The sequence below is a fragment of the Muscardinus avellanarius genome, assembly GCF_963383645.1.
Source record: "Muscardinus avellanarius genome assembly, chromosome: 16".
NCBI classification, from domain to species: Eukaryota; Metazoa; Chordata; class Mammalia; order Rodentia; family Gliridae; genus Muscardinus; species Muscardinus avellanarius.
The window spans coordinates 22,432,470-22,445,341 of record NC_137802.1 but is presented as its reverse complement, the minus strand read 5'-3'; the positions used below and the strand labels follow the sequence as shown (position 1 = coordinate 22,445,341).

The window sequence follows — 12,872 nt, the reverse complement described above, 5'->3', positions numbered from 1 at the left end:
GGTGGCCAGTGCCTGGAAAGGATGGCCTCACTCTGGCTCCCACAGCTCCCAACCCCCTCCTGGCTTCCTCTCAAGGCTTTTCCTGAGGAAATGGGCCGGGGCCGGGCCCGGAGGTGAGGACTGTGGTGAGGCTCCTCCCTGAGGGAGTGGGTGGTGCTAGGAAGGCCAGACAATCAGAAATGAAAGGGAAGGGAAGCCTGGTGGTGAGAGCGAGTGGGCGCGTGGCTCAGTCTGGAGACTGGGCCGGCCAGCGACGAAGCCACTGTGGGTCCCTGGGGGCGGGTGGTGAGTGAGTGGAGACCCCGTGAGGAAGCCTCGGCTTGCCTCTGCTCCAAGCAGGGCCGTGAAGTGGGGCAGATCCCCAACACACAGGCAGACGGGCAGCAGTTTCTGGGTATTAAGGGCAGTTGTTTATTACATTAGCTCAGGTCATTTGCACAAACCCCTTGTGGGCATATAGTCAGTCCTCTGTCTCATGGATGGGGAAACTGGTATTCAGATAGGAACACCTTTACATAAGGCCCCGAGGCCTGGCGCACAGATGCCAGGAAGGAGGCAGGTTGAGCTCCGCCGTGCGGGCGCAGGCCAGGATTGGTAGGAGCCTGTCCTCATCTGCATTCACACATCCATCCACCTCTGGACCCCAGTGCCAGGCCCCTGGGGCAGTGGGAGCTCTCAGATCAAGACGTCCACTGAGAGCAGAGTGGGGCCAGTCAGGAGGTAGGGGCCGGAGGGCTGGCGGCAGGTTCCACATGAGGTTGCTGGGGGGCCTTCTCTTCTCCTACTTGCTTGCTGCTAGTCTCAGCCTCTGGGGCCTCTGCTTCACCCCGATACCACAAGCCAAAGCTGGAGGGAGAGCCAAAAGGTACTTTGAATTAGAAAGCCGGCGGAGTCAAGGATGCTGTCGAGGCTAGAGTGGTGAGAAAGGAGGTGCGCAGGAAAGAAAGGGTAGCAGGAGGTGATGGGGCTGAGGGCCAGCCCGGGGAGGGGGAGGCAGCCCAGGACAGCAGGAGACAGACAGTGCAAGGGGCAAGGGGGCTGGAGTTCCCCGCCCCCAACATACAAACTCTGTATTCTGGACTCAGACGTTGGGAGGTCATCGCTCTTATCGCTGGAGAGTAGAAGCCATGAGCTGTCTTCATCATCACTAGGAGAGAGGAGATATGAGGGGCACTACCAAGGTCCTGAGGGCCAACAGGAGTCCAGCTCACGATGAAGCCCTGCACAGCTGGCAAGAGCAGCAGGGTAGGGCAGAGTGACTGGAGGCCCCAGGGCTAGAATGGAGGAGGCCCTGGGGAGGTGCAGGGCTTTTTTTTGTATGTTTGTTTTTGCAGTACTGGGGATGGAACCCAAGAGCATTCTACCTCTGAGCTACACCCCCAGCCCTATTTTTTTATTCTTTATTTTGAAACAGGGTCTCACAGGGTCTTACTGAGTAGTTATGAAGGGCCTTGTTAAGTAGCTGAAGCTGTCTGTGAACCGCACTCCTCCTGTCTCTGCCTCCCAAACGCTGGGATTACAAGCGTGTGGCACCATACCCGGCTCACAGGACTTATTTAGGTTTTTGTTTGGTTTTTGATGGTACTTGGGATTAAACCCAGGAGTGCTCTGCCACTAAGCTATATCCCCAGCCCTATCTATATATTCATTCATTCACTCATTCAGAACTGAAGATTGAACCCAAGGGCATTCTACCTCTGAGCTACACCTAGCCCTATGTTTTGTTTCGTTTTGTTTTTTGCAGGTCTGGGGATGAAACCCAGGGGCATTCGACCTCTGAGTTACACCCCCTGCCCTATTTTTTATTTTTTATTTTGAAACTGGGTCTCACTGAGTTGCAGAGGGCCTCACTAAGTAGCTGAGGCTGGCCGCAAACCGTGATCGTCCAGTCTCAGCATAACGAATGCTGGGATTATAAGCATGCGACACCATTCCTAGCTCCCCAGCTCTATTTTTTAATTCTTTATTTTGAACCTGCGATCCTCCTGTCTCAGGCTCCCAAGTACTAGGATTAAGGAGTGAGCCACTATGCCTGGCTGTGTTAGCAGGTTTATTCCATGAGATATATGACAGACATGGCAAGTGGAGTGGTGTGACCAGAGAGAGAGAAGAGTAGAAGGCTGGACAGAGACTCAGGGAAGGGCCAGGAAGATTCAGCAGACCCAGGGCATAACCCAGCCACAACAGGAAGCTCAGCAGGACAAGCTTAGAGACAACCAGAGCAGCTCAGCAGGTCCAAGAAGAGACTAGACTAGGTGGGCTCAGAGAGTGACCAGCCTGGGTCAGCAGGCTCAACCACACTAAGTTAGAAAATGCAGGAGGTGCCGGGTGTAGTGGTGCATGCCTGTAATCCCAGCACTTGGGAGACTGAGACAGGAAGACAGCAGGTTTGAAGATAGCCTCATCAAGTAGCGAGACTCATCGAACTAGTAAGACCTTGTTTCAAAACAAAAATTTAAAAAGGAGTTGGTCGGTAGCTTGGAGGTAGGATACCCCAGGTTCATTCAGTCCCTAGTAACACACACACACACAGACACAGACACACACACACAGACACACACACACACACACACATACACACACACACACACACTGTAAGAGGTAGCGGTGCCTGTTGGGAAAGGGAATGCGGTAGGATCGTACCTGCTCTCGGCTTCCTCTGGTGTACCTAACATCTTGGCCTTGATCTTCTTCCGCTGTTTCCTGACGGCCACCTTCATGGCTTCCAGCAGAAGCCCGGGGACCCTGTGGTCTGCAAGCAGCTCCCTATAGAAGAGGCAAAGGGGCAGGGAGGAAGCACTGAGGCTGTACCTGTGCTGGCCGTTCCCCGGAAGCACAGAACTGCTCTGCCTTGCTAACACTTCTCAGACCCTCGCTTAGGCGGCCCTGCCAAAGAATGGAGTGGCCTGAGGCTCAGGAGCAGCCGTGGGTGGAGGGCCCTCAGCCCCCATTCCCTCACCGCTGGAAGTAGGCCAACTCCTCCTTGAGCAGAAACACCTTGGTTTTGAGCTCATTCCGCTCCTGCAGGATCTGCTCAAGCTCCTCCCTGCTGAAGCCGCTTGGCCCGGCCTCGAGGGGGCGTGCTGGCTGCTGCTGGGCATCCGCCTGGGAAAAGACAGTAATGGTGAGAGGGCACCGTGGTTAGCCCTCCTTCCTAAACCCCAGCGCCAAGGGAACTCTAGGGAATGTGTGTCTGGCAAGGACATTTCGGGTATTAGGCTGCTACAGTGGACGACAGAGCAGTGCTGTAGCTGAGAAGGGGCGAAGGCCGGTGGAAGTACAAGTCTGCATCTCGCCTTCCAGCTACCCACTCGCGACACAGCTTGCCTAATGCATGCCGAAAGCCACCGCTGTCGCTCTGCGTCCCTGTCCTCCAGCACTCACTGCGTCCTCCAGGGTCTCCTGCTCGGACTCCTGCTTCTGCTCTCTACCCAGCTGCCTGGGGCCTTCTGGTAGTAGCTGGCTCTCCCTCTCGCGGTTCTGCGCAGCTTGCAGCTGGGCCTGCACAACTGCCAGCTTCTGGCGCAGCTCGGCATTCACCAGCAGGAGGCGCTGCAGCTGTTCCTGCAACTGGGGCGGAGCGAGAGGGGAGCTGGTGGGCGGGGCGCCGGGCGCTGCGGACCCCGCCCCGCCGCGGAGCCCCGCCCCGCCCCCTCCGCGGCGCTCACGGCCTCAGTCTCCTGGCTGCGGTGCAGCAGCTCGCGGTTGTGCGCACGGAGCTCGTCCCGCTGTCGGTCGGTCACCTCTTTGAGCTGGCGCAGCAGCGCGCGTTCCTCTGAGGAAGGGGCGTTCTTAGCGTGGGCCGCCGGAGCCGAGGCCCCAGCCCTCCCGGTGCTGGCGGGGCCTGCACTTACCCTGCGGCCCCGAGCCCAGCTCCCTTCGGAGGTGCTCGTTCTCCTCCCGCAGCCGCCGCAATTCCAGTTCCGCCTGCTGCGCCGACACCTGCAGCTGGGGGGGCCGGGCCTGGGGTGAGGGCCCGCCGGGAGCCGGGAGGCGAGGGGCCAGCGGAGGGGCGGCGACTCACCGAGTCCGGGGCCGGCCCCACGGCAGCCTTTTCCAAGAGCTCCAGCGCCCGCACCACGAGCGGCACCAGTCCCGCAGCCGCCTCTGGGCCGAAACGGCGTGCCAGCTCTTGCAGCTCTGCGCCCAGAGCCCCAGCTAGATGGTACACAAGCTCGGCCGCCGTCCCCGACCCCGAGGCCACTGGAGGCCCCCAACTGGGTGGGCCAGGCCCAAGTGCCACCCTCCTGGGCTCCATTTCTGGAAGGTCGGCGGCACCCCTACCATCAACTAACTAGGGCAGGAAAAAGCCAAATAGTCCGGCCCAGGAAGTTTAGGGTTGTAAGGGGCGGGGTAGGAGCAAAAAGGGAGGAGCCACCAGGGAACCGGCCAGGAGGAGGGAAACAGTGCCCTAGGTACCCCAGGCTATCAAGGTCACAGGAAGCTGGACAGCCAATTTCCAGGCAGGTGTAAAAGAGCTGAGGCTCAGGGTTTTAAGTGGTTATTTAAGGGAAGCCCTCCCCAAGCGCCGGTCCGTCCAGGCTCCACCCGAGCTAGGCTGCCAACCACTCCAGCCGGGCAAGAGGTGAGACCGAAGGCCAGTGAGTGACCTCTGGCCTACAGTGCCTCAGGTACTGGTTTCCCTCACCAGGAGCTCAGGAACTTAAAGCACTAGTCACAGAGCTCCTAGACCTAGAAAACAGCAGCAACTGCCTTAAGTGATGTTCAAAGGGGTGATGGAGCTCTCACAGTAGCACCCGCCTGTAATCCCAGTATCGGGGGACTGAGGAGATCACAGGTTCAAGACCAGCTTCAGCAATTTAGCAAGACTGAGACTGTCTCAAAACAAAAAAAAGGCTGGGGTGTAGCTTGGAGGCAAAATGCCTCTAGTACTTGGGAGGTTGAGAGGATTGCAAGTTGGAGGACAGCCTGAGCAAGTAGTGAGACTTTGTTTCCACATATGAAATAAAATTGAGCTGGAGGTGTAGCTAGAAGGTAGGATACTCATTCCCAGTACAAAAAAAAAAAAAAAAAAAAAAAAAAAGTCAGAGTAGTGCATGCTTGTAATCCCAGTACTTGGGAGGCTGGGATAGGAGGATTACAGGTTCAAAGTCAGCCTCAGCAATTTAGCAAGGCTCTCAGCAACCTGGTGAGAACATGTTTCCAAATAAAAAATAAAACGAGGCTGCGAGTGTAGTTTGGAGGTAGAAGGCCTCTGGGTCCAATCCATAGTACCAAAAATTAAAAAAAAAAAAAAAGAAAAAAAAAAAAGAAAAGGGCATCATGGTTTGCAACTATTTTGTGGAGAAATCAACAAATGTGGTGAAGCCAGTACAGTGTGAAAGCCCAACCATACCTCAATTCCCCAAGTCTAGGAGCTATCCAGCCCCAAAACCTTGAATAGGGAGGTAGAGAGGGGGACTTGTATCCTCTCAGGATTGAACTCAACACCCTGCTGTGAACTACCCAGCTGCCTGCCATACCTACATAAGAGAATTTGAGCTGGGGAATGAGGTGGGAGGAGAGAAAGCAACCAACCCTCAACTCCTATTTATACAAAATTTATTATTATATTTTGTTCAGAATTACAAGCCATTAACAACACAAGCACAAAACAGGGAAGGGGCCAAGCTGCTGAATGTCACCAGCTTGTCTGGGGGTGAGGCTCCGGCCTTTGTTTGGAGTCTGAGGCAGGAGATAAGGGAGCATCTAGGCATAGAGGTCCTCCCGGTCTGCAGAGTAGACCTCCCCCTCCTGCAGGAGGGCGAAGTTAAGGAAGTGGGAGGGCCTGTGCACCTCGTGGTAGAACTCTTTGGGGTTTGCGAGCTGCAGCTCATACTTCATGTTAGGATCATGCCGGACACCTTAGGGAAGAAGGAAAAACCAAATGTTACAAGGGTCCACCTCCTCACCCAGCCTGGGCCCCTGGGCCATTTCAAGACAGAGCCAGGCCCCAAGTGCCCCAAGTGCTAAAAATGCTGGCCTCAACCTCCCCCAACTGCCTGTGCTGTCTTCCAACACACACACACACACACACACACACACACACACACACACACACACACTCACTCACTCACTCACTCACCCATAAAGTTGTAGTTCCATGAGGACTGAGCAGGGACCATAAAGAAGCCGAGGAAGCGGTCTGACAGCAGCATCTGGACCCTCTCGTAGTGGGAGGGAAGGTAACCCTTGGGGTTGTTGCCTTTGTCTGTGTTCTGGCGGCCCCATTCATAGCCGCTGGGTGTCAGTTTATAGGCTGTCAACGTGCAGGAGCCTGGTGTGAAGCTGGGGGAATGACAGGCAGGGGAGAGTTAGGTGGACATTCCAGGCTCTGGCCAGCAGGAGCAAGAACACTTGGTCCTAAGGGGTCCCAAGCCCACCTGCAAGTGATGATAATGGTCTTCTCGCCATCCCAAGAAGGGTTGTCAGCCATGATCTTGGCATGGGTGGTGACGTCCTGGGGTGATAGTTGTGGGGACTCATTGGGTTGAGTGTGGATCCAACCTAAGGGCTCCATCTCCTATGGGCAAAGGGAAGCAAAGAGCTGTTCAGAATCCCATCTACAGAAATCTCATCCATGAGAGTAACAAGCTAACCTTCCTGCTACCTCAAGAGAGCACAAGGGCCCAGGCTCCCAAGCCCATCACCACCACGTACCTTGAGGTACTCATGCTGGGGCAGCTGGCCAGGCAGGTGCACAGTCTGGTGAGTGCCCCACTGTGGCACCATCACGATGCAGCGGATCTCCTTCACCTGGGGGTTATCAGGTGGGCTCACCCCATACAAGTATCCTGCAATCTGGAGAAGAGGGAGTCAGGAACTAAAACTACTCAGTACAATCCCAGAGTCTGGCTGTCAGCAAGTATTTCCTTCTCACCTCTAAGTATATGGTTTCCCAAAATAAAGTCAGAACTCCTTATATCAGAATCACCTAGGGTGCTCATGCAAAATATTACACACCACCTCTTCAAGCTTTCCACTTCATAATCTAGGTGGGGTCTAGGTATGTGTACTGCTCCCAAGTGCCCCCGTTGATGATTGATGAGCATAGTATCCATAAATAAATAAGCACACAACACATGGCTCAATGAATTCTCTTTCTTTTTGTGGTACTGGGGATGGAACCCAGAGGCATTCTACCTCCAAGCCACACCCCAGCCTTATTTTATATTCTTTATTTTTAAACAGGGTCTTGCTAAGTTGCAAAGGGCCTCACTAAGTACTGAAGCTGGCCACAAATTTGCAATTCTTCTGTTTCAGCCTCTCAAATACTGGGATTACAAATGTGTGCCACCACACCCAGCCACCATATTTTACAAAACATGAAAAATGTGTTTTATAAAAAATGAACATAAGCTGGGCGTGGTGGCGCATGCTTGTAATCCCAGCATTTATTTGGGAGGGTGAGACCAGAGGATCGCGGTTCGGGGACAGCCTCAGCTATGAGGTCCTCCGAATCTTAATGAGACTGTTTGTAAATAAAGAATAAAAAATAAGAAAAGGGGGGAGGCCAAGCGTAGTGGCGCACACTTTTAATCCCTGTGCTTGGGAGGCTGGGGCAGGAGGATCGCGCAGGTTCAAAGCCAGCCTTGCTGACTTAAGAGACCCTGTTTCCAAATAAAAATATAAAAATAGGTCTGGGAGTGTAGCCCAGAGATAGAAGGGTTTCCAGGAACCTCAGTACAAAAAAAAAAAAAAAAAAAAAAAAAAGAGAGAGCTGGACGTGGTGGCGCACGCTTGTAATCCCTATGCTTGGGAGGCTAAGACAGGAGGATCACGGGTTCGAAGCCAGCCTCAGCTACTTAGTGAGGCTCTCAGCAACTTAGTGAGACCCTGTTTCCAAATAAAATATAAAAAAGATCTGGGAGTATACCTCAGAGGTAGAAAGCCTCTGAGTTCCACCCCCAGTACCACCCAAAAAAAAAAAAAAAAAAAAAAAAGGAGGTATAAATCAGAGGTCGAATGCCCCTGGATTCCACCCCAAGATCCGCAAAAAAAAAAAAAAAAAAAAAAAAAAGCTGGGCATGGTGGTGCATGCTTGTATTCCCTGTGCTTGGGAGGCAGAGACAGGAGGAACACACAGGTTTGAAGCATGCCTCAGCTACTTAGTGAGACCCTGTTTCCAAATAAAATATAAAATAGGTCTGGGAGTATAGCCTGGAGGTAGAAAGCCTCTGGGTTCCATCCCCAGTACTACCAAAAAAAAAAAAAAAAAAAGAGCTGGGTGTAGTAACGCATGCTTGTAATCCCAGCATTTGGGAGGCTGAGATAGGAGAATAGCAGTCCACAGCCAGCCTTATCTCTTAAGAGTAATACAAATGCTTCCTTCATCCTTCATGTTTTTATCTTTTTTTTTTTTTTTTTTTTTTTGGTGGTACTGGGGGTGGAACCCAGAGGCTTTCTACCCTGGGCTATACTCCCAGACCTTTTTTATATTTTATTTGGAAACAGGGTCTCACTAAGTTGCTGAGAGCCTCACTAAGTAGCTGAGGCTGGCTTTGAACCTGTGCGATCCTCCTGTCTCAGCCTCCCAAGCACGGGGATTACAAGTGTGCGCCACCATGCCCGGCTCATGTTTTTCTTTTATAAAAATTTTATTTATATGTGGAACATACTGAAAATAGTATACATTTAGACTGTGCTTGGTACCCCCCCATTGCCTTTCCCTACCTCCCAACAATGAGTGTCCAGATTAACCATGCTATATTCATACTTTTACACATATTCAGATGTAGCTCCTCCACTAATCAACCTCAGCCTTCTTCCTCCTATCCTTCCATTCTAGCTTTGCTGAGGTTTCCCCTCCATTATCTGGAGTCCCTCTGGTATCCCCAGTGCTCGCTAGTTTGGGCATATTAGAGGAAACATATGTCCCTTCTCTTTCTGTGCCTGGCTGATCTCACTTAACATATTGTTCTCCAGGTCTTTCTATCTTCTTGTGAATCGCATGATTTTGTTCTTCTTTATAGCTAAATGGAATTCCATTGTGTGTGTTTCCCATAATTTTGCAATCTATTCATCTGTTGATGGAGACCTAGGTTGGTTCCATATTTTGGCTATTATGAATTGTGCTGCTATGAACATAGGTATGCATATGTTGCTGTATTTCTCTGAATTCAACCCCTTTGGATAAATACCCAGGAGTGGTACAGCTGGATCATATGGTGGATGTATTCCCAGTTTTCTAAGGACTCTCCACACTGATCTCCATAGCGGCTGAACGAGTTTGCTCTCCCACCAACAGTGTAAAAGAGTTCCTCTTTCCCCACATCCTCGCCAGCATTTGTTGTTATTTGATTTCTTTATGCTTGCCACTCTGACTGGGGTTAGATGGAATCTCAGTGTAGTTTTGATTTGCATCTCCCTGATGGCTAATGATGTTGAACATCTTTTCATGTATCTATTGGCCATTTATATTTCTTCTTTTGTGATTTGTCTATTCAGTTCCTTTATGTTTTTAGTATGTTGTCTTTTTTTCAGTACTGGGGATTGAACTCACAGGCATTCTATCTCTGAGCTACACCCCTAGCCCTATTTTTACTTTTTAAAATTAATTAATTAATTATTTATTTATTTGGTGGTACTGGGGTTCCTGGAAGCCCTTCTACCTCCAGGCTACACTCCCAGACCTATTTTTATATTTTTATTTGGAAACAGGGTCTCCTAAGCCAGCGCGCGCGGCTGGCTTCGAACCTGCGCGATCCTCCTGTCTCTGCCTCCCAAGCACGGGGATTACAAGCGTGCGCCACCACGCCCGGCAACCTAGCCCTATTTTTAATTCTTTATTTTGAAACAGGGTCTCACTGAGTTGCAAAGGGCCTCACTAAGTAGTCGAAGCTAGCCATGAATCTGTGATCCTCCTGTCTCAGCCTCCCAAATGCTGCGATTACAAGTGTGCACCACCACACACCCAGCTTCCCCAGCCCTATTTTTTATTCTTTTATTTTTAATTTTTTTTATTTAATTTTTTTTTTGGTGGTACTGGGGTTCCTGGAAGCCCTTCTACCTCCGGGCTACACTCCCAGACCTATTTTTGCATTTTTTTTTTTTAATTTGGAAACAGGGTCTCCTAAGCCAGCGCGCGCGGCTGGCTTCGAACCTGCGCGATCCTCCTGTCTCTGCCTCCCAAGCGCGGGGATTACAAGCGTGCGCCACCACGCCCGGCTATTCTTTTATTTTGAAACAGGGACCAAGTTAAAGAAGGCCTCACTAAATAGCTGAGGCTGGCTGCGAACCTGCGATTCTCCTGCCTCAACCTCCCAAGTACTGGGATCACAAGCATGCACCACCATGCCTGGCTTAGTATGTCTTTTGTATTACCCACGTCATAAGTTATTAACTTTTCATCATAGTTTTATGTATTATGTCTTATTTAAGGAAGTTATCACAGCACTAAGGTCACTGGTATTTTCTTCCAATACACTCTCTCTCTCTCTCTCTCTCTCTCTCTTTATCTATCTATAGGGATTGAACCCAGGGGCATTCTACCGCCAAGCTACACCCCCAGCCTTTTTTTATTTTTTGAAATAGGGAGTTGCTAAGAGTTTTGTTACTTGCTGAGGCTGGCCTCAAACCTGTGATCCTTCTGTCTCAGCCTCCCAAGTACTGGGATTACAGGCATGTTCCACCATGCCTAATTTTTAATTTTGAAACAAGGTGTCTTGTTTTGTCTGTGGTACTAGGAATTGAACCCAGGGGCAGCCTACCTCCAAGCAACACCTTCAGTCCCATTTTTAGTTTAAACAGGGTCTCGCTAGGTTGATGAGTCTCACTACTTGCTGTGGCTGTCTTTGAACCTGAGATCCTCCTGTCTCCGCCTCCCTCCCAAGTACTAGAATTATAGGCATGTGCCAACCACGCCCAGCTTTAGCTCTCCTTTAATAGTTACTCATCCCCAAATCTCTATTTTTTTTTTTTTTTTTTGGTACTGGGGATGGAACCCAAGAGGATTTTACCTCTGAGCTACACCCCCAGCTCTATTTTTTATTCTTTATTTTGAAACAGGGTCTCACTGAGTTACAAAGGGCCTCACTAAGTAGCTGAGGCCGTCCAAAAACCACAATCCTCCTGTCTCATGCTCCCAAATGCTGGGATTACAAGCGTGCGCTACAACGCCCGACTCTCATCCCCAAATCTTGAAAACAGCACCTCAAATTCAGGAAATATCCAGGTGAGTTTTAGGCATATCATTTATATAGGAATTTTTGTGGCCTTGTTCAGCACACTTACTTACTTGGGCACGAAGGTCAGATATGCAGATGAATTTCTTAAGCACGTTCTTGGGAAGGATATATGTGTAACCAGTCTCCTTGATGTCATCAGATGAAACATAAATGTGATTGGTCCGTAAGTGCAGGTTGGCAGCAGAGATAGCCCTAAAAACAGGTAGGGGACATCAGCACCTCTCGGCCCAAGCACCTCTCCAGGCCTACCCTTCTGCCCTTCACAATACCTGACTCTCCACTCAGTTTTTGATGAGAAAGTTTGGGTCTCATAGTTGCTTGTGGTGGAGGTGATGATCTCATCCCCATGCTTGTTGACAGTGCGTGTCTGGGTTGCGGTCAGCTGTGACTGCTCCTTGGTCTGCTTCTCAATCTCAGCTATCTGCTGCCGCTGCTGTGATGGTGCAGAAATCTCCATACCCAGGATGATGTCTCGGATTTCGGATTGTGTTAGTGATGCCACGTTGACGCTGTGGGCAGGGTAAGTTATGCAGTATCCTTTGTCACTTCTGCCTCAATGCTCAATTTACAATGATAGGGCAGCACACACTCCTGCCCAGCTAATTCTCCAGTGACACTCGTAAAGAAATCATGAAGCAAGCTGGGCGTGGTGGCGCACGCTTGTAATCCCAGCATTCAGGAGGCTGAGAGAGGAGGATTGTGGTTCACAGACAGCCTCAGCTACTTAGTGAGGCCTTCCGCAACTCAGTGAGACCCTGTTTCAAAATAAAGAATTAAAAAATAGGGCAGGGGGTGTAGCTCACAGGTCGAATGCCCCTGGGTTCCATCCCCAGACCCGCAAAAAAAACAAAAACAAAAACTTTCTGTAATGTAAACGACAGTAAAGAAAAGCTCTGCTTAAAATGGCAATAGTGTCTCCACCAAGAAATAGAAGCCACAAGTCAGAATGAAATCCTGAAACTTGGACACTGCGTATATTATCTAAAGACATGGCCTACTTCTATTTTTTCACTCCCAGTACTAGGGATTGAACCCAGAAACATTCTCTTATTGAGCTACATCCCTGGCCCTATATTTTTTTTAATTTTTATTTAAAAAATTTTTTGCAATACTGGGGATGGAACCCAGGGGCATTCTACTTTCAAGCTATACCCCCAGCCCTATTTTTTATTCTTTATTTTGAAACAGGGTCTCAATGAGTTGCAAAGGGCCTCACTAAGTAGTAGCTAAGGCTGCCCTCAAACCACAACCCTCCTGTCTCAGCCTCCCGAATGCTGGGATTACAAGAGTGTGCCCGGCTTATTCTTTATTTTGAAACAGGGTCTAAGTTGTGGAGGGCACTACTAAGTAGTTGAGGCTGGCCGAGAACCTATAATCATCCTGTCTCAGCCTCCCAAATGCTGGGATTACAAGTGTGTCCCACAATGCATGGCTCACTCTGGCCCTTTATTAAGACTTTATTGTGAGATAGGGTTTCACTAAGTTACCCGGGCTGGCCTCAAGCTTGGGATCCTCCTACCTTAGTCTTTGGAGCAGCTGGGGTTATAGGTATGCGCCACCATGCCTGGCTTACCTACCTTTCTTCTAGAGGAGACTTTTTTTTTTTTTAAGTGGGTCCTCTTTAAATGGAACCCAGGGGCATTTGACCTCCGAGCTATACCCCCTGCCCTATTTTTTATTCTTTAT

At 50.3% G+C, this 12,872-nt stretch overlaps 2 protein-coding genes across 2 annotated transcripts in view; both read right to left on the bottom strand.

Moving 5' to 3' along the window:
• Window positions 1–713: 713 nt before the first annotated feature.
• Window positions 714–4,258, bottom strand: RILP (Rab interacting lysosomal protein; the record flags this gene model as incomplete). Its single annotated transcript, XM_080712302.1, has 8 exons — window positions 714–846; window positions 1,064–1,147; window positions 2,644–2,766; window positions 2,960–3,105; window positions 3,385–3,570; window positions 3,669–3,775; window positions 3,855–3,948; window positions 4,025–4,258. The coding sequence occupies 8 exons, from the start codon at window positions 4,256–4,258 to the stop codon at window positions 714–716; spliced, it is 1,107 nt and encodes a 368-aa protein (XP_080568428.1).
• Window positions 4,259–5,709: 1,451 nt separating this feature from the next.
• Window positions 5,710–12,872, bottom strand: part of PRPF8 (pre-mRNA processing factor 8) — a gene marked incomplete at both ends in the record, with an annotated part of 30,605 nt that continues 23,442 nt past the window's right edge. The window contains 6 exons of the mRNA XM_080714215.1: window positions 5,710–5,864; window positions 6,086–6,288; window positions 6,384–6,523; window positions 6,661–6,801; window positions 11,237–11,378; window positions 11,456–11,695. Of these exons, the coding sequence (XP_080570341.1) occupies window positions 5,710–5,864; window positions 6,086–6,288; window positions 6,384–6,523; window positions 6,661–6,801; window positions 11,237–11,378; window positions 11,456–11,695 (1,021 nt within the window). The remainder of the gene's footprint in view (window positions 5,865–6,085; window positions 6,289–6,383; window positions 6,524–6,660; window positions 6,802–11,236; window positions 11,379–11,455; window positions 11,696–12,872) is intronic.